Source organism: Microcaecilia unicolor, chromosome 3, assembly GCF_901765095.1.
Source record: "Microcaecilia unicolor chromosome 3, aMicUni1.1, whole genome shotgun sequence".
Lineage (NCBI taxonomy): Eukaryota > Metazoa > Chordata > Amphibia > Gymnophiona > Siphonopidae > Microcaecilia > Microcaecilia unicolor.
In genome coordinates this window covers 525,651,163-525,670,501 of record NC_044033.1, presented here as the reverse complement: position 1 = coordinate 525,670,501, position 19,339 = coordinate 525,651,163, and the positions used below count along the sequence as shown (strand labels likewise).

At 45.3% G+C, this 19,339-nt stretch overlaps 1 protein-coding gene across 1 annotated transcript in view; it reads right to left on the bottom strand.

Annotated features, from left to right (window-relative positions):
• LOC115464834 (nuclear receptor subfamily 2 group E member 1-like) overlaps nucleotides 1-17,750 on the bottom strand; it is a gene marked incomplete at its 3' end in the record, with an annotated part of 108,506 nt that extends 90,756 nt beyond the window's left edge. The window contains 3 exon segments of the mRNA XM_030195193.1: nucleotides 2,502-2,589; nucleotides 10,208-10,353; nucleotides 17,717-17,750. Of these exon segments, the coding sequence (XP_030051053.1) occupies nucleotides 2,502-2,589; nucleotides 10,208-10,353; nucleotides 17,717-17,750 (268 nt within the window).
• Between the last annotated feature and the right edge of the window lie 1,589 nt (nucleotides 17,751-19,339).

The following is a 19,339-nucleotide window of genomic DNA, read 5'->3' as shown; positions in this document are numbered from 1 at the left end:
AGCCGACGAGAGAAGGAAAAATTCTAGACTTGGTCCTTAGTGGAGCACATGATCTGGTGCAAGAGATAATGGTGCTGGGGCTGCTTGATAACAGTGATCATAATATGATCGAATTTGATATTAGCTTTGAAGGAAGTATACGTAGGAAATCAAATACGTTAGCATTTAACTTTAAAAAGGGAGACTATGATAAAATTAGAAGAACGGTGAAAAGAAAACTTAGAGGAGCGGCTGCGAGGGTCAAAAATTGACATCAGGCGTGGATGCTGTTTAAAAACACCATCCTGGAAGCCCAGGCCAAATATATTCCACGTATTAAAAAAGGAGGATGGAAGACCAAACGACAAGCCAGCGTGGTTAAAAAGTGAGGTGAAGGAAGCTATTAGAGCTAAAATCTCAAATAGTAGCAACACATTCCATGTAGAATCTTAAACAGTAGGCAACATACATAGTAAACATAGTAGATGAAGGCAGAAAAAGACCTGCACAGTCCATCCATTCTGCCCAAGAAGATAAATTCATATGTGCTACTTTTTTATTTGTACTGTCCTCTTCAGGGCACAGACCGTATAAGTCTGGCCAGCCCTATCCCCGCCTCCCAACCACCAGCTCTGGCACAGACCCTATAAGTCTGCCCAGCACTATCCCTGCCTCCCACCACTGGCTCTGGCACAGACCGTATAAGTCTGCCCAGCACTATCCCTGCCTCCCAACCTCCAGTCCCGCCTCCCACCACTGGCTCTGGCACAGACCGTATAAATCTGCCCAGCACTATCCCCGCCGCCCAACCACCAGCCCCAGCACAGACCGTATGTCTGCCCAGCACTAGTCCCGCCTCCCAACCACCAGCCCCAGCACAGACCGTATAAGTCTGCCCAGCACTAGCCCCGCCTCCCAGCCACTAGCTCTGCCACCCATTCTAGGCTAAGCTCCTGAGGATCCCTTCCTTCTGCACAGGATTCCTTTATGTTTATCCCACGCATGTTTGAATTCCGTTACCGTTTTCATCTCCACCACCTCCCGCGGGAGGGCATTCCAAGCATCCACCACCCTCTCCGTGAAAAAATACTTCCTGACATTCTTCTTGAGTCTGCCCCCCTTCAATCTCATTTCATGCCCTCTCATAATCTCAAATAGTAGCAACATTCCATGTTCCACTGCACTAACCACTAGGCTACTAAGAGAAGGTTAACGTAGAAGAGGGTATGGAAGACCAGCAATGAGATGAATCAATACAGTCACATAATGAATGCTCCATTAAAAGCCTCCACACACGAACAGGAAACAAGGTGATCTGCAGAAAGTTAGTTTATATGGCTGCCTGGAGTCAGCTTTGGGTTGACCTCAATCAATCAGTCAATCAATCCATCGGACATCCCTGCTGTTTCTCTCTGGCAGTGCTTAAATTTGATCTGTTATATTCTTTCAAGTGAAACGTTTATTACCTTGTGCTGAGATATCAACGCCCTCCCTCCTCTCTGATTTTCATTGACTTCCTCAGCATCGAATGGGTAACAATTGCCGACGGAATTAATTTTATTCACTGAATTGGGAGAGTGTTTCCATTCCAATGACTTGCTTCTGTTTTATATGGACAATCAAAACTAAATCAATGTGCAGTCAATGGTACTGAGTCACTTAGACTATTGTAACGGTCTTGCTGGCTGTAAAGAACAAATCATTAAAAAACTTCAAACTACCCAAAACACCGCAGCCAGACTTATATTTGGAAAGACAAAATATGAAAGTGCTAAGCCCCTAAGAGAAAACTTACACTGGCTTCCTCTTAAAGAACGTATAACTTTCAAAATATGTATTCTAGTGCATAAAATAATTCACGGTGATGCCCCGACTTACATGTTAGACCTGATTGACCTACCACCCAGGAATGCTATAAGATCAGCACGCAAATTCCTAAATCTTCATTTCCCCAGTTGTAAAAGTCTAAAATATAAAGTAATGCATGCGTCCAGCTTTTCATACTTGAGCTCACAAATGTGGAATGCTTTACCTCTTGACCTGAAAATTATTCGAAACCTAATTAACTTCCGTAAAGCTCTGAAGACACATCTCTTGAACATGACATACCATAATGATTCATGATTGGAACTGTAATTCTCCATCATATACTTAACAATTAGATTATTTTCTCCCTATATAGTATTGCCTAATTTATTATGAGGCATATTTTCAGTTGGGAGGTTAAGTTCCATAGGTTTCTATGGAACTTTGGGAGGCTAAGTGCTTTGAAAATATGCCTCTAAGTATTCCATGTTCAATATGTAATACCAATTGCATGTTCTCCCCTTCTGTACCTAATTGTTCATTATATCATCCATGTTTCTATATATATTACCAATTGTATCTGTACTCGGAAACGGCTTAGGTCATGACGGAAATTGTAAGCCACATTGAGCCTGCAAATAGGTGGGAAAATGTGGGCTACAAATGCAACAAATAAATAAATAAAATAACTAAATCAAAGTTGAGTGTTAAATTACCGTCTTTGTTCATGTTGACCTCTAGACACTTCTTCAGCCGACAGGCCCTGCACTGGTTCCTATGCGTCTTATCCACAGGACAGCCCCCCTGCAACACAGAATCTCTTTTCATTAACATGCAAAATAGTAGACGAGATATGATTTTAGAAGGAGCCAGAATATTTGATTTAACCTGATTGAGCTTGTCTCCTTACCCAGGTCCACCCAGAGAGGATAAGCCAGCTCTGTTCATACTCCACTGCATGCATGGAATTGTATTCCTACTTTTCTTTGAAGTAAATCTGCCCTGCAATGGAGCCAGACCGAGACTGAATCAGCCGCTATTGGTTTCAGCTGAGTGAGGCAAAGCCTTGGTCACTAAACCCCTCATCCTACCATAGGTTGCCTAAATGTAAATGCAATTTGCATATTTAATTGTATAGAATACTGCTATTTATTAATACACCTAACCAGTATTCTAGAATTACCTAGTCATCAGGGGGCGTTCACAGGGGAGGGGCATGGACAGGACATAGGCAGGGCTGACACGTGCTTAATTTACAGAATACTGTGAATTGTGTGTGTAAATTATATTGTGAGCCCAGTAGGGACAGAGAAAGTACATGTAGGAATATGTAAACTGCTTTTGGTTGTACCCCAGAAAGGCGGTATCTCAAAAATCTCATAATAATAATGTTACATAAGAACGTAAGAGTAGCCATACTGGGTCAGACCAATGGTCCATCTAGCCCAGTATCCTGTTTTCAACAGTGGCCAAGCCAGGTCACAAGTAACATAGTAACATAGTAGATGACGGCAGAAAAAGACCTGCACGGTCCATCCAGTCTGCCCAACAAGATAAACTCATATGTGCTGCTTTTTGTGTATACTCTACCTTGATTTGTACCTGACCTCTTCAGGGCACAGAACATATAAGTCTGCCTGGCAGAACCCCAAATCGTGGCAACATTCCATGTAGAACCACAAAGAATAGCAAGATTCTGGAATCTCTAAAGGGTGACAAGATTCCATGTAGAACCCCAAAGAATAGCAAGATTCTGGAATCCCTAAAGGGTGACAAGATTCCATGTAGAACCCCAAAGAATAGCAAGATTCTGGAATCCTAAAGGGTGACAAGATTCCATGCAGAATCTCAAAGAGTAGCAACATTCCATGTAGAATCTCAAAGAATAGCAAGATTCTGGAATCCTAAAGGGTGACAAGATTCCATGCAGAATCTCAAAGAGTAGCAACATTCCATGTAGAATCCCAAAGAATAGCAAGATTCTGGAATCCCTAAAGGGTGACAAGATTCCATGTAGAACCCCAAAGAATAGCAAGATTCTGGAATCCTAAAGGGTGACAAGATTCCATGCAGAATCTCAAAGAGTAGCAACATTCCATGTAGAATCCCAAAGAATAGCAAGATTCTGGAATCCCTAAAGGGTGACAAGATTCCATGTAGAACCCCAAAGAGTAGCAACATTCCATGTAGAATCCCAAAGAATAGCAAGATTCTGGAATCCTAAAGGGTGACAAGATTCCATGTAGAATCCCAAAGAATAGCTAGAATCTGGAATCCTAAAGGGTGACAAGATTCCATGCAGAATCTCAAAGAGTAGCAACATTCCATGTAGAATCTCAAAGAATAGCAAGATTCTGGAATCCTAAAGGGTGACAAGATTCCATGCAGAATCTCAAAGAGTAGCAACATTCCATGTAGAATCCCAAAGAATAGCAAGATTCTGGAATCCCTAAAGGGTGACAAGATTCCATGTAGAACCCCAAAGAATAGCAAGATTCTGGAATCCTAAAGGGTGACAAGATTCCATGCAGAATCTCAAAGAGTAGCAACATTCCATGTAGAATCCCAAAGAATAGCAAGATTCTGGAATCCCTAAAGGGTGACAAGATTCCATGTAGAACCCCAAAGAGTAGCAACATTCCATGTAGAATCCCAAAGAATAGCAAGATTCTGGAATCCTAAAGGGTGACAAGATTCCATGTAGAATCCCAAAGAATAGCTAGAATCTGGAATCCTAAAGGGTGACAAGATTCCATGCAGAATCTCAGAGTAGCAACATTCCATACTACAAATCCCAGGGCAAGCAGTTGCTTCCCATGTCTGTCTCAATAGCAGACTACGATAAGAACATAAGAGTAGCCCTACTGAGTCAGACCAATGGTCCATCTAGCCCAGTATCCTGTTTTCCAAACAGTGGCCAAGCCAGGTCACAAGTACCTTGAAGAAACCCAAATCGTGGCAACACTCCATACTACAAATCCGAGGGCAAGCAGTTGCTTCCCATGTCTGTCTCAAGAGCAGACTATGGACTTTTCCTCCAGGAATTTGTCCAAACCTTTTTTTAAACCCAGATACACTAACTGCTGTTACCACATCCTCCGGCAAAGAGTTCCAGAGCTTAACTATTCATTGACTGAAAAAATATTTCCTCCTATTTGTTTTAAAAGTATTTCCATGTAACTCTTTGTACTTTTATTCTGCACCACTTAGGATTTTGTAGACCTCAATGATGACCCCCTTCATCAGTCTCTTTTCCAAGCTGAAGAGCCCTAACCTCTTTAGCCTTTCCTCATATGAGAGGAGTTCCATCCCCTTTATCATTCTGGTCTCTCTTTGAACATTTTCTAATTCCGCTATATCTTTTTTATTTAAGATGCTAATATTTACTGAATACCAGCCATTGAGCTGTTGTAAATGTGGACATGCTGATAATGACTTACATGCATAATTGCCATTAGAGAATAGACACATTACCCGCTTAATTTCATTACTTAAATAATGGTGCCCTGTTACAGTCTAGAAGTGCCTCCTAATTTGACTGCAATAAAAAAGATGTAAAGAAGGGTTATAAACCAGGTATCAGTGGAAAATAAAAACAAGGGAAAAAGAACCTGAACTTGTATTTGTTTTATTACTGAGAAGAAAAAGTTCCTTTGTTACCTGCTTTGACTAAAATCCATTAGTTTTTCAGGAGGTCACAGTGGCCAAAAAGATTTGTTTAATTCTAAGAAGCCAGTGTGTGAACTATAGTCCACTATAGTCCAAAAACACATGGGGGGGGGGGGGGGGGGGGGGGGGGCTCACTCGATGTCCACTCTTCATAATATCCTGATGCTGTAACATTTTCACTAAATTTCAATATACATTATTTATTATATGTACGGGAACATTCGCCAAACACAGCCTCAGCTGCTGACTCATTTCATACGGGCAACTCGCCTCACCAAAATCGTCACTGGTTCTCCTTTTACTGAAGTAGCTGTTGAAGCCCTTTCCAGCCCGTCCTAAATTGTATATGATAATCCAGTTTAGGATGGACTGGAAAGGGCTTTCATGGGCAGGTTCAGTAGCTGGAACAGAGAACCGTGCTGGGCAGACTTTTACGGTCTGGGTCCCACACATGACAAGATGGATTCGGATAGGATGGAATGTTAGAAGATAAGGACAGAGCTGGGCGGACTTCTACGGTCTATATCCCAGAAACACCAAAGAAAGACCATGATCAAGTATATATAACTTCACTGGCTCCCTATCAGAGAACGTATCAACTTCAAGGTCCATACATTAATCTATAAGATTATCCACGGTGAATCTCCGAGCTATATGTTTAATCTGTTTGACCTTCCTACCAGAAACATGTCTGAAACATAGTAACATAGTAGACCAGCCCCGCCTCCCACTACCGGCTCTGCTATCCAATCTCGGTTAAGCTCCTGAGGATCTATTCCTTCTGAACAGGATTCCTTTATGTTTATCCCACGCATGTTTGAATTCCGTTACCGTTTTCATCTCCACCACCTCCCGCGGGAGGGCATTCCAAGCATCCACCACTCTCTCCGTGAAGAAATATTTCCTGACATTTTTCTTGAGTCTGCCCCTCTTCAATCTCATTTCATGTCCTCTTGTTCTACCGCCTTCGTATCTCCGGAAAAGATACTGAAACTTAAGTACATAAGTAATGCCACACTGGGAAAAGACCAAGGGTCCATCGAGCCCAGCATCCTGTCCACGACAGCGGCCAATCCAGGCCAAGGGCACCTGGCAAGCTTCCCAAATGTACAAACATTCTATACATGTTATTCCTGGAATTGTGGATTTTTCCCAAGTCCATTTAGTAGTGGTTTATGGACTTGTCCTTTAGGAAACTGTCTAACCCCTTTTTAAACTAACCGCCTTCACCGCGTTCTCCGGTAACGAATTCCAGAGTTTAATTATGCGTTGGGTGAAGAAAAAGTTTATCCGATTTGTTTTAAATTTACTACACTGTAGTTTCATCGCATGCCCCCTCGTCCTAGTGTTTTTGGAAAGCGTGAACAGACGCTTCACATCCACCTGTTCCACTCCACTCATTATTTTATATACCTCTATCACTTCACGCACTTACCTCAATCTACATTACCCCAATTGCAAAGGACTCAGATATAAAATCTATTATGGATCCAATTTCTCCTTCTTAGGTAGCCAACTCTGCAATGCCCTCCCAAGACCTATCAGATCAATCAGTGACTATCTATCTTTCCGGAAATCACTAAAAAAACCCATCTGTTCAAGCAAGCCTATCCTAATGACCCAAACTAATTCTATGAATCCTACTACCCATCACATATCCAGGAGACATCGACAATGACCTTGACTATCTTTCCCACCAAAATTCCATGTGCTTATCCTGTAATCCATCCCCCTCCTGCCTCTTCTACCCTTGCTCACACATCTCCTACTCCTTCACCCCTGTCCTTCTTTACCTACCTATCACTTTTGTTTTTCTGTTATATTTAACTTTTATTTTCTTATCCCTATTACTTTGTAAGCCGCATTGAACCTGCTTTGAGTGGGAAAGCGCGGGGTACAAATGTAATAATAATAATAATAATATGTTCATTGTTGAATTGAAAATGAGTGTGACTGTTGGGCAGACCAGGTCTTTATCTACCATCACTTACTATGTTGCTATTGTGTTTAAAGATGATTCTTATATTAAAGCATTTTAACTTATGGGCCAATGATCAGAAGCAAACACAGGCGCTAGAGGCTATTAGCTCCATAGTAGCGCCTGTGTTTGCCACCGCCCCATGATCAGAGCCCCTGAGCACGTGAAACAATGCGCTCGTGGGCTCTGAACGCAAGCAGCATGCAAATGCATGCTAAACATATTCCTCCCCAATGATCAGCGGCCAGAGCGCCAAACAGCAAACCCTACGCCATCTTGGAGCTGGTGTTAGGGTTTGCAGACTATTGGGCAGGGATGGTGAGTCCTGCCCAGCATCATTTTGCATACTAGCAGGCCCCCTATTCCCTCCCCCCCCCCCAAATACAGCTCCCCTCTGCAGGAGCAGGAACCCCAACCCCCCACTCTAAGCCAGGGACACAGTGGCTTGAGGTCCTGTGGACCTCCAGGCCCCCTGACCCCCCCCCCCAGACACAAGTTCACAGAGGGCTGTAGATCTGGTGGATCTCCAGCCCCCCCTAACCCTCCCTCACATCCCCCCCGAAAAAGCCCTGGTGGCCCAGTGGGCCGCAAATCAAGCCCCCCCCCCAACCTGGTGGTCTTGCGGCCTTCTTCCCCGCCCCCCTGTACCTTTGTTGGAGGAGGGAGGTTGTACATTCCCTCCTCTTCCAGCGCTGCCTTGAAAATGGCGGCACCCAGTCCTGCCCAGTGCATCCTGGGAAGCGCTGGGCGGGGCTTCACACCATATAACATATGGTGGTACATCAAGAGGAAATAAATAAATAATACCTCTGTATAAGCCTCTAGTGAGAGCCCATTTAGAGTTCTGTGTACAAGTCTATAATTGCCGTTATGAAATACTAGTGTAATCTGCAGATAGGTGTTTAACTATAGGCTCAAGTGCTTACACTAGTTCAATACTTGTGTCTAACTGCTATCAGATAGATGCATAATTAACAGGATTCTACAACCTTAGCATGTAAGTGCTGGCCACACCCCTGACCCTCCCATGCCCCTCCCATGTCAACACCCCCTATCTAGCAGTTATGCGCTAAAGAAATTAGACACTAATCCACTAATTCTATAAGTCACCAAAAATTGCCTGTGCAAATCTAAATAACAAGTTAATTAAAGCCAATAATTGGCTTTTTAGCAAGCAATTACTGGCAGTAATTAGATTTAATTGGAATATACGTGTGTAAATGTAGGCATGGGATCCACGCCTAAATTTTATGCACGAGTAAAGGAAAAAAAGGTGCAGAAATGGGAAGTTCGTGGGTGGAATGTGATGTTCAGTTAGGGGGAGGAGGAGGTGGAAGGATGGAAGGCAGGGACAGTAGATGATTTCCTATTGGCTGTAGTATATGTCTGTTTCTTAAGAGGAGGGTGGTTTGCAGTGAATGTGGAAGGGAATACAGTAGACGTAGGAGAGGGAAACCAAAGTACACTCCCACAGGAGCAGAGAACAAAAGCACAAGGAGCCTTCAAGATGGGGGGTGTCAACTCAAATTTATTGAACAAACCCGACACGGCCCATGTTTTTGCATCAGGGGTCTTGAAACAGTGCACAATGTTGAAAAAAATGCATGAAATAGCAATGAGACTATGCTCAATCTGAATACACAAAAGATTTCCGCTATGCGTTGACGCAGTTTTGTTTGATATTAAGAATTCAGGTGAGTTTTTTTTGGCAATATTTGGAGTCTTCAGATTGAGCATTGTCTCATTGCTATTTCACGCATTTTTTTTGACATTGTGCACTGTTTCAAGACCTCTGATGCAGCAGTTTTGCCGAAACATGGACCGTGTCGGGTCTGTTCAATAAATTTGAGTTGACACCCGCCATCTTGAGGGCTCCTTGCACTTTTATTCTCTGAAAGGAATACAGTGCCAGACTTTCTCATTTCCTTTTAGCTGGACTGTGTGTGTGGAAGGCAGGAAAGGGAAGGTTTTTGTTAAGGAAGAGGGTACAGTTCTTGAGTTTTGGTTTTCCCTTTTGCTGAAATATGTGTGGGGGCGGGTTTGGTGGGGGGAACAGGGGAGAAAGAATTGGTTTTTAGGAAGGGACAAATGGAGCCGGTACAGTACCTGATTTTGCCTTAGCTGGACTGTGTGTGTGGAAGGCAGGAAAGGGAAGGTTTTTGTTAAGGAAGAGGGTACAGTTCTTGAGTTTTGGTTTTCCCTTTTGCTGAAATATGTGTGGGGGCGGGTTTGGTGGGGGGAACAGGGGAGAAAGAATTGGTTTTTAGGAAGGGACAAATGGAGCCGGTACAGTACCTGATTTTGCCTTAGCTGGACTGTGTGTGTGGAAGGCAGGAAAGGGAAGGTTTTTGTTAAGGAAGAGGGTACAGTTCTTGAGTTTTGGTTTTCCCTTTTGCTGAAATATGTGTGGGGGCGGGTTTGGTGGGGGGAACGGGGGAGAAAGAATTGGTTTTTAGGAAGGGACAAATGGAGCCGGTACAGTACCTGATTTTGCCTTAGCTGGACTGTGTGTGTGGAAGGCAGGAAAGGGAAGGTTTTTGTTAAGGAAGGACAAGATGGGAGCGGGTACAGTTCTTGAGTTTTGGTTTTCCCTTTTGCTGAAATATGTGTGGGGGCAGGTTTGGTGGGGGGGAACAGGGGAGGAAGAATTGTTTTTTTAGGAAGGGAGAAATGGAGCCGGTACAGTACCTGATTTTGCCTTAGCTGAGATGTGTGTATGTGGGAAGAAAGTTTAGTGTTTAGGAAGGGTGAGGTGGGGGGGGGGGGGTATAGTACCTGATTTCCTGATTTGCAGACGTAGCTCCTGTTCCGCCTAATACTTCGCTTGAAAAATCCTGAACAGCCATCACAAGCATAAACTCCATAGTGTTTTCCAGAACTGCGGTCCCCGCATACTTTACAGGGGATGTCCAAGATTCGACCTGAAACCACAGAGGCAAAGAGACAGGTGGAGAAGGGAAAGGGGGAGCAAAGAAAGAATGAGAGGAAGGAAGAAAGAGAGAGACAGACTTAATTAAAGATAGAAGAGGACAGACATCGGATACAGGAATGGAGAGAAACAGGAAAGTAAAGAAGAGACACGGAGGAAAGGAGGGAATGAACATTAAGAGAAGGAACATGAGATGCAGAAAGAGAGCAAAGAGAGGGGGAGGATAAGTGAGACAGACAAAGACAAGGAGGAAATGGTAAGCAGATATAAGAGAATGTGGAGAAACAGACCAAAAAGAAATACATACAGAGACAGGAAGAAGCAGCAGCAGCAGAAAAGAGAATACGGAAGCAGATATAAATAGACAGTGAGACAAAGCAAGAGATTGAAAAAAATAGAGGGATGGAGAAGAGAGACAGTAAAAAAAAAAAAAAAAAATCAGATGAAGAAAAAGAGATAGAGACAGAGACATAAGAGAAAGGAGTCCAAAATTAGGATTTTCCAGAAAAGCCACAAAACCTCCAGCACAAATTCAAATTTCCCTAACTAACCAAGGGGCCGATGTAATAAGGAGCGACAGGCTTTGCACACAGAATAGCACAGCTTCCGTGCTACGGGGTCCAGCCCGTGTTCCAGTGGCGTAGCCACAGGTGGGCCTGGGTGGGGCCCACTCAGTAGCACATGTTTAGTAGTAGCTGGTGGGGATCCCAAGCTCCGCCAGCTGAAGACCTTCTCTCTGATGGTAATGAAAACGCTACTCTCCACGATACCGGCACCTGCACATGCTCACTTTCAGCGTAAGCCTGCTGCAGACTGCCAAGGTGGAAAGAAGTGATTTCCTGCCAGCTGAGATATTTTTTTTTGGGGGGGGGGGGGGAGAACACTTGGTGCCCACCCACTTCTTGCCCAGGCCCACCCAAAATGTATTGTCTGGTTACGCCCCTGCCGTGCTCAAATGAGTTTTGTGCAAAAGCTAACTGTGTGCAAAGACTCGTGTAGACGTCAACACACAGATCTTTTAAACCCAACGGTAATGAAAGTTTTAGCTATTAGACCTAGACACAAAGAGGTGCACAGGGAACCTGAAGGCTGAGTGTAGCTTTCCAATGCCCGGGATTTAAGTGCAAGGACTGGGGAGGAGTAAAATGTAGCTTGTTCTTTCGCAGTCAGCATTACTGAGGATTTCCTGCCTCTTTCTTCTCTTTACTGTGAGCATCAAAGACCTGCAACTTTATTCTAGCTTTGCTGAAGAGCCTGGGGGGGGGGGGGGGGGGTAGGATGGACTGCTGACATTCAAATAATACAGTACAGAAGTGGTTCTCAAACCTATCCTGGAAGCTTCCCAGTTAGTCAGGTTTTCAGGATAGCCACAATGAATATTCATGACAGAGATTAGCATGCACTACCTCCACTGCATGTAAATCTCTCTCATGAATATCCATTGTGAACATCCTGAAAATCTGACAAGCTTGGGAATCACAGCAGTATCATAACATTTACTTGAATAATATAATAATGTTCATGTGCATAACCATATTCCAGGGGCGTAGCCAGACACCCAACTTTGGGTGGGCCTGGACTCAAGATAGGTGGGCAGAAGAACCCCTCCCTGTCTCACAGGTGATTTGGTCTCTCCTTGACTCACCTGCATGCCATCTGCTATTTACAAGGTATGAAGGAGGGACAGTAGTTGGGAGTTTTCAGCTGGTGGGGCTTGGGGATCCCTGCCAGCCACATCATAGGTGTGCTGCTACTGGGTGGGCCTGAGCCCAAGTGGGTGGGCATGGGCCCACCCAGGCCCACCCTTGGCTACGCCACTGCCATATTCAGCATGCACTCATAATGTATGTGATTGGAACTGCAAGTGAACATAAGTGTTGCCATACTTGGACAGACCGAAGGTCTGCTGACCCAGTGTATTGTTTCAAACTGGCCAATCCAGGTTATAAGTACCTGGCAAGTTCCCAGAACAGAAAACAGATTTATGCTGCTTATCCTAGAAATACTGCCCAACAGTTTACGGCCTCACTCAGTATCCATCAAAAATAACAAAAACTCATGACAGAGTGTGTCAGCTGGCCTTTAGTTAGGCGCCATGTGCCTCGGCTCCTGTTGTGACAGGAACCTTGAGAGCCATAACTTCTGGCAGTTTGTAGCTTTGAAATCCTCTTTCTGAACTTTCTGCCTGTTGCCTCAACTCCTGCTATGGCAGGAACCTTGAGTGCTTAGTCCCTATCAGCTCTTAGCAACTGGGCTTTTGCATTCGTTGGTGAAACATTATAGACTGGATGTGCAGGCTAGGGAGGATGCCAGTTTTGGTGCGGCAGTGTTGACTTCTGGGATGCAAGGTTCCCGCCCTTAGGAGTTGTACTGCTTTGGTATTTCCCAAGCGTCTTGACCGGTCTGGAAGGTCGCTGAGGAAGGTGAAATTAGGTCTTACCTGCTAATTTTCTTTCCTCTAGACCCTCCAGACCGGTCAAGAACCCTCCCGCTGTGTACATGTTTCTTTGTGGTGAGTATGATTGGCAGAGTTCTGATGTTCTTATGGTCTATGTTGCTATGGCTGAAAGGTATCTAAATTTCAAGTCTTGCTATACATATATTTCCTCTGCATTTCAGAGAGGGACCGTAGCGCTGTGGCGTTCGGTCAGTTGAAGCACGTGTTTCATGTTTTTTGTTTCTGAGTACAGGGTTCTTTGACCTTTCAGGGTTGTAATTGTTTATTGGTTTCATTTGTTTTCTGCTTTGTTAAGGATTTACTGGCTGCTTGGGGGTTGGCTGCTAGCTTATACTGGTTTAAGTTTTAGTGTTCTCAGTCTCCCTCTGCTGGTAGGCGTGCGGATCTCTGAGAGCAGCCCCCCCCCCCCCATCAACCGGAATAGCCATAGCGCCCGGGATGCTGGGCTCGATGGATCTTTGGTCTTTTCCCAGTATGACATTACATAAGTACTTATGTACTTATCTAATATAATAATTCGCACTTCCAACGTTCTGAAGCTGACTCTGTGGCAGCATGGCAGTGAAGCCGTGAAGTGTTCGTGGGGTTTGTAATTGCCCCACCCTCGAGGGAACTCTTTATAGTTGCCAGCCCCCGCACCTCCCTCCCTCTCTCTCTCTCTCTCTGACCTCCAAGCACGACCTGTCCTCCAGCAACCCCTCACCTTCATAAGTGCTGGCTATATTTAAAAAATTCTTACCTTGGCACTCAGAGGGAGGGAGGGAGGGGCTGACCCTTGAACTCGAAGGGAGGGAGGGAGGGGACGACCCTGGAACTCGAAGGGAGGGAGGGGGGACGACCATGGAACTCGGAGGGACGACGACCCTGGAACTCAGAGAGAGGGTGGGAGGGGGCGACCCTGGACCTTGGAGGGAGGGAGGGGATGACCCTGGAACTCGGAGGGGAGGGAGGGAGGGGCTGACCCTGGAACTCGAAGGGAGGGAGGGAGGGGATGACCCTGGAACTCGAAGGGACGACCCTGGAACTCGGAGGGAGGGAGGGAGGGAGGGGGGACGACCATGGAACTCGGAGGGACGACGACCCTGGAACTCGGAGAGAGGGTGGGAGAGGGCGACCCTGGACCTTGGAGGGAGGGAGGGGATGACCCTGGAACTCGGAGGGAGGGAGGGGGGACACTGCAACTGGGAGGAAGGGAGGGAGGGGGACCCATGGCACACACTCTCATTCTCACAAACACATTCGCACCCAGTCTCACTCTCTCTCTGTCACACACACACACTCACACATTCACTCTCTCTGTCTCACACAGTCACTCTCACACACAAACATACACACTCCGAGGAAAACCTTGCTAGCGCCCGTTTCATTGGCTTCAGAAACGGGCCTTTTTCCCTAGTGTAACAAATAAATAAATAAATAGTGTCTAAATTTACTTTTGAGCATTGGGGCCTCAACGTATCTGGACGTTTTTGCTTGGCCATGAAGATACTACAGAAAATAACCTTTAAGATCCCTATATGTAACAACAAACACAATCTCCCGGTACAACTATTAAAATGATATGACAACACCGTTTAACTAGCCCTCTTTAATATGGGAGTAAGGTCCACAGGCCTGGGTTTATGTCTAAGCAACTGCCTAGGGAGGCAGATATTTGGGCCAAATGCTGGTGACACTTCAAAAGGGCAGCACCATGGTACTAAAATCCAGTCTTGGAAATCTGAAATCCATCGTTAAATCAGTATAGAATTGGACAGAACTTGTCCTCTCTTTCACAAAATAGCTTCACCTCCCATTCAGCAGACACCTTCTCCAATGTGCAAAGCAGAACTAGGATTTTATTTATTTATTTATTTGTTGCATTTGTACCCCACATTTTCCCACCTATTTGCAGGCTCAATGTGGCTTACATAGTACCGTCAAAGGCGTTTGCCCAGTCGGTGGATAACAAATACAGAGTTGTATAGTGATTGTATGAGGTATAAGTGGAGGGTCGGAATGGATGAAGATTGCGTGTTGTGCTGTTCGATCATAGTCATGCTGTGTTGGTAGGTGAAGAGGGTTACGTGGGGTCATTGGGGTAGGCCTTTTTGAAGAGGTAGGTTTTTTTTTTTAATTATTTTATTTATAGTTTTACATTTATTAAACAACATAAATGTAATGGAAATACAAGAAATTGTTTTAGAGAAAAAATTTTTTTAGAATGGTAATTACACAATCACTTTGTCCACAAATAAAGATCCAGATACTAGGTAAACAGAAGGAAATTAATTATACTTAAGCGTGAAGAGCAAGTTTAATCCTGCAAGCCAACTTTACAGCATATTACTTTCTTTGGGGTTCAACTAAGGGGTATTAACACTTTCCTTTGCTATTATAAATTGTTGCAGTTTTAAGGGGTCAAAGAATATATAGTTATTCGATTGAAGGGATACTAAGCACCTACAAGGAAATTTCAACTTAAACACTGCACCCAAGTTGAGAAGTCTTGCCCTATATTGCAAGAATTCTCTCCTCCTCCTCTGCGTGTCCCTCGCCAAATCAGGGAAAATTTGAATTCTCGAGCCCAGAAAATCTGCATTAACATGTTGGAAATAAATCTTAAAGATATTGTTCCTGTCCATTTCAAAGGCGAAAGTAGCCAGCAGAGTGGTCCGTTCCGTCACTACGTCCAAGGAACTCTCTAAAAATTCAGTTAAATTTAACTGCAGGTTTTGCGGTTGTTGTTCATTTAAATTGTTTGTAACTCCTGTTATGTACTGAGCCTTAACAATGGGTGGAAAACCCTCCACTGGTAGGCCCAACACGTCACCAAAGTATTTCCTTAGCATCTCCACTGCTGGAATTAATGGAGACTTGGGGAAATTTAAAAACCGCAAGTTATTCCTTCGGAGTTGGTTATCAAGGAATTCAGTTTTACGTACCTGAATTTCCTTGTCTTTAATTAAGTTAGTCGTAATGTTCTTGAGTTTAGCGACTTCTCCTTCCAACGATGCTGTTTTATCCGATTGTTCTTGAATTTTAACAGACAAAGTTTGGAAATTTTGTTTAACCTCCAGCATGTCTTCTTTAAGAGAGTTTGTAACCATTTTAAGGGAAGTGTTTAGTCCTTGAATTGAATCCCAGAGCACTTCTAATGTGACAACAGCCGGTCTTACCATTATCCCGCTACCATCTGGGGTGCCTCCTCGATCTGAGAGCGATTCCCTCAGCTCTCCCTCTGTTGTTCCGATCGGGGTAGAGAAGCCGACAGGTCCCCCCAACTGAACAGGTAGGGGCAGCACATTAGCTTCCTCTATCCGGTTCCTCTCCGTCGGCGTCTGAACACCTCGTGGTGGCGGGGGGGCTGTTCCTGCAGAGGGACTCAGCGTCACCTCCTCTATGCTCTGACCCGTTTCCACAGGTCTCGCCGAAGCAGGAACTTGCGCTTCGAGCGGCCTCATCCCGAAGGTGTCTAATGTGGTCTGACGAACAGCGGGACCTATAGCAAGGCTCGGGGAGGCTTGAGCCTTTGCTTTCCCCTTTCTTTTCCCCATTCTTCAGACTAACAATGGGGAAATTCTGGCGTTTCGCCACAGCAGTCCCTCGGAGATGAGAAAACGCCCACACAGCTCAGATCGCCATCTTGGTTCTCCGGAAAACAAGAGGTAGGTTTTTAGTGATTTCCTGAAGTTCAAGTGGTCATGGATTGTTTTCACAGCTTTAGGGAGGCCGTTCCATAGTTGTGCGCTTATGTAGGAGAAGCCGGCTGCGTAAGTTGTTTTGTATTTCAGTCCTTTGCAATTTGGGTAGTGTAGGTTTAGGTAGGATCTTGACGATCTGACTTTGTTTCTTATTGGTAAGTATATTCAGACTTTGGTGTCACTTCAGTAACAGCAACACAAACTTCGTCCACTGCCAGCCACTCTGTGACCCAACACAAAATCCTGCAAAACGCATACTCAGCAGCTCTGTATTAAATCTTTCACACTGAAAGAGCAATATTCCCCAGAACAGCCTAAAGGGCTGCAAATATTACACTGGTCACTAGAACTCTTAAAAACAGTAACATAGTAGATGACGGCAGATAACGACCGGTCTGCCCAACCAGCACTTTTTGTTGTGCAAGGAATGCAGAAGAGGAAATCCAAAGTACGCCCAACACAGCAGCGAAAAACAAAAGCAGAAAGAGCCTTCAAGAGTGGGAGCGTCAACTCGAAATATTTATTAATCAGACCCAACAAGGTCTGTGTTGCGGTGAAACCGCTGCTCCTCAGTCAGAACCACCCCCCCCCCCCCCAACATTTCTGAGGTAATAGTGTCAAGACACTACTGAGAAGACTTTAAAAAACATAGTAACATAGTAGGTGACAGCAGAGAAAGACCTATACGGTCCGTCAAGTCTGCCCAACAAGGAAGTAACCTGTTCCGGGGCAGAAGAAGGGAACTGCAGCGAACGAGAGAATTTAGCGAGCGTAGCGAACTGGAAGCAGACAGGCGCGCGCTGCGGCATCCCCCCCAGCGGCGTGCACCCGGGGTGGACCGCCCTCACTGCCTCCCCCCTTGGTATGCCACTGCTGAAACAGAAACTGCAGCCCTAAACTCCATCACATGGTTTCAGCTGAAGCCGTAACTGAAACCTCAAGTGTGGTTGTGTGAATGTGAACCAATGAGGGCTGCTGGGGATTGGCAGAGCTTGCAGTCCGCGTCCCTCTGCTAAATCCCCCAGGATCCAAGCCAGAATATAATAATTTAAATAATGAAAGACCGTATTTTACCGCCATGCCAGCCTATAATAAATGTGAAACCCTTTGGTCGTACCGCAGAAAAGGCAGTATGTCAAATCCATGAGCATTTACATGGGCGACAGCTAATGAAAGCTAAAACTAAAAGCCACGGTGCTTTTACAGAGACTCACTTTGTGCCACACTTGGAATGACAGCTTCCGTCATAACGCCAGAGAAGCTAATTCCCAAGGACCTCATAATCCCAAATTAACAGACATAAATTCCTGCTATAGTTTTGTATCAAGAACATTTATTTGGAGCCAGGGGTGTAGCCAGACTTCGGCGGGAGGGGCGTCCAGAGCCCGAGGTGAGGGGACACATTTTAGCCCCCCCCAGCGCCGCCGACCCCCCCCCCCCCGCCATTGCCGACCCCGCTGCCGCCGCCACCACCAACTTTGCCCCCCCCCCGTTGACCCTCTCACCTCCCCTCCCGCTGCCAACCCACCGACACCTACCTTTGCTGGCGGTGGACCCCAATCCCCACCAGCCGAGGTCCTCTTCTTCCCGCAAAAGGCTTCCTTCTGTTTATGACGTCCCCCGCTAGCAAAGGCAGGAGACGGCAGGAGGGGGGTCAACAGGGTCATCGGCAGGTGGTTCCAGGGCCAAATCTACAGGGGCCCAGGCCCCCCTGGCCCCACGTAGCTATGCCACTGTTTGGAGCACTCTAGTTACCATATAACCTATTGTGCAAGATCACAACTGCATTCATAGATGGTTTTGCACTCCAAATAATTTGAAAAAGTTGGCTCGTACGACTGCATTACTTGAAATCGCAGTACAAAAAAAATACAAAGAGTAGCCCCTCCCCCAGGACTCCCTTACAATCCCTGGTGGTCTAGTGGTGTAGACGAGGCAGGAGTGATGCCCCAGTCAAGGCAGCTATTTTGACAGCATAGCATGGGCAGACTGACACTGATCTGTGCACCTGGGCAGTAAAGATCATTGGAGGCCCCCTGGGCTCCCCCCCCCCCCCCACAAGGCAGTAAAGGTCATTGACCTGCCCTCTTCCTATCCCAACAACTCACAGACTACATAAACAAATTCTCAATACTACATGAATCACAGTCAGGCTTTCGCCCTCTACACAGTACGGAAACAGTACTCATCACTCTCCTAGCCAAATTCAAGCAACAAATAGCAATAGGTAACAACATTCTCCTCCTCCAATTTGACATGTCCAGTGCATTCGACATGGTAAACCACAACATATTAATGAGAGTACTCGACAAGATCGGGATTGGAGTGAATATACTCAAATGGCTTGAAGGTTTCCTAACCACAAGAACGTATCAAGTAAATTCAAAATCAAGCATATCATCATCTTGGAAAGCTGATTGTGGAGTACCACAAGGATCGCCACTCTCGCCGATCCTCTTCAACTTAATGATGACCTCACTAGCTAAGGCCTTATCCAACCATGGCCTTAATCCTTTCATCTGCGCAGACGATGTTGCTATATATATTCCTTACAAATCCACCCTGACAGAAATCACCAATGAAATCAAGACCGGCCTAAACATCATGGACGCATGGGCAAAGGCGTTTCAACTTAAACTCAACAATGAAAAAACTCACTGTCTCATCCTCTCATCCCAATACAGCACGGACAACCCCACAACTATCAGCACCCCAGATCACACCTTCCCAGTCTCAGACAGCCTGAACATCCTCGGTGTAACTCTGGATCGCTACCTAACACTAGAGAACCAAGTAAAATCCACAACGAAAAGAACAATGTAATGTAATGCTGTCAG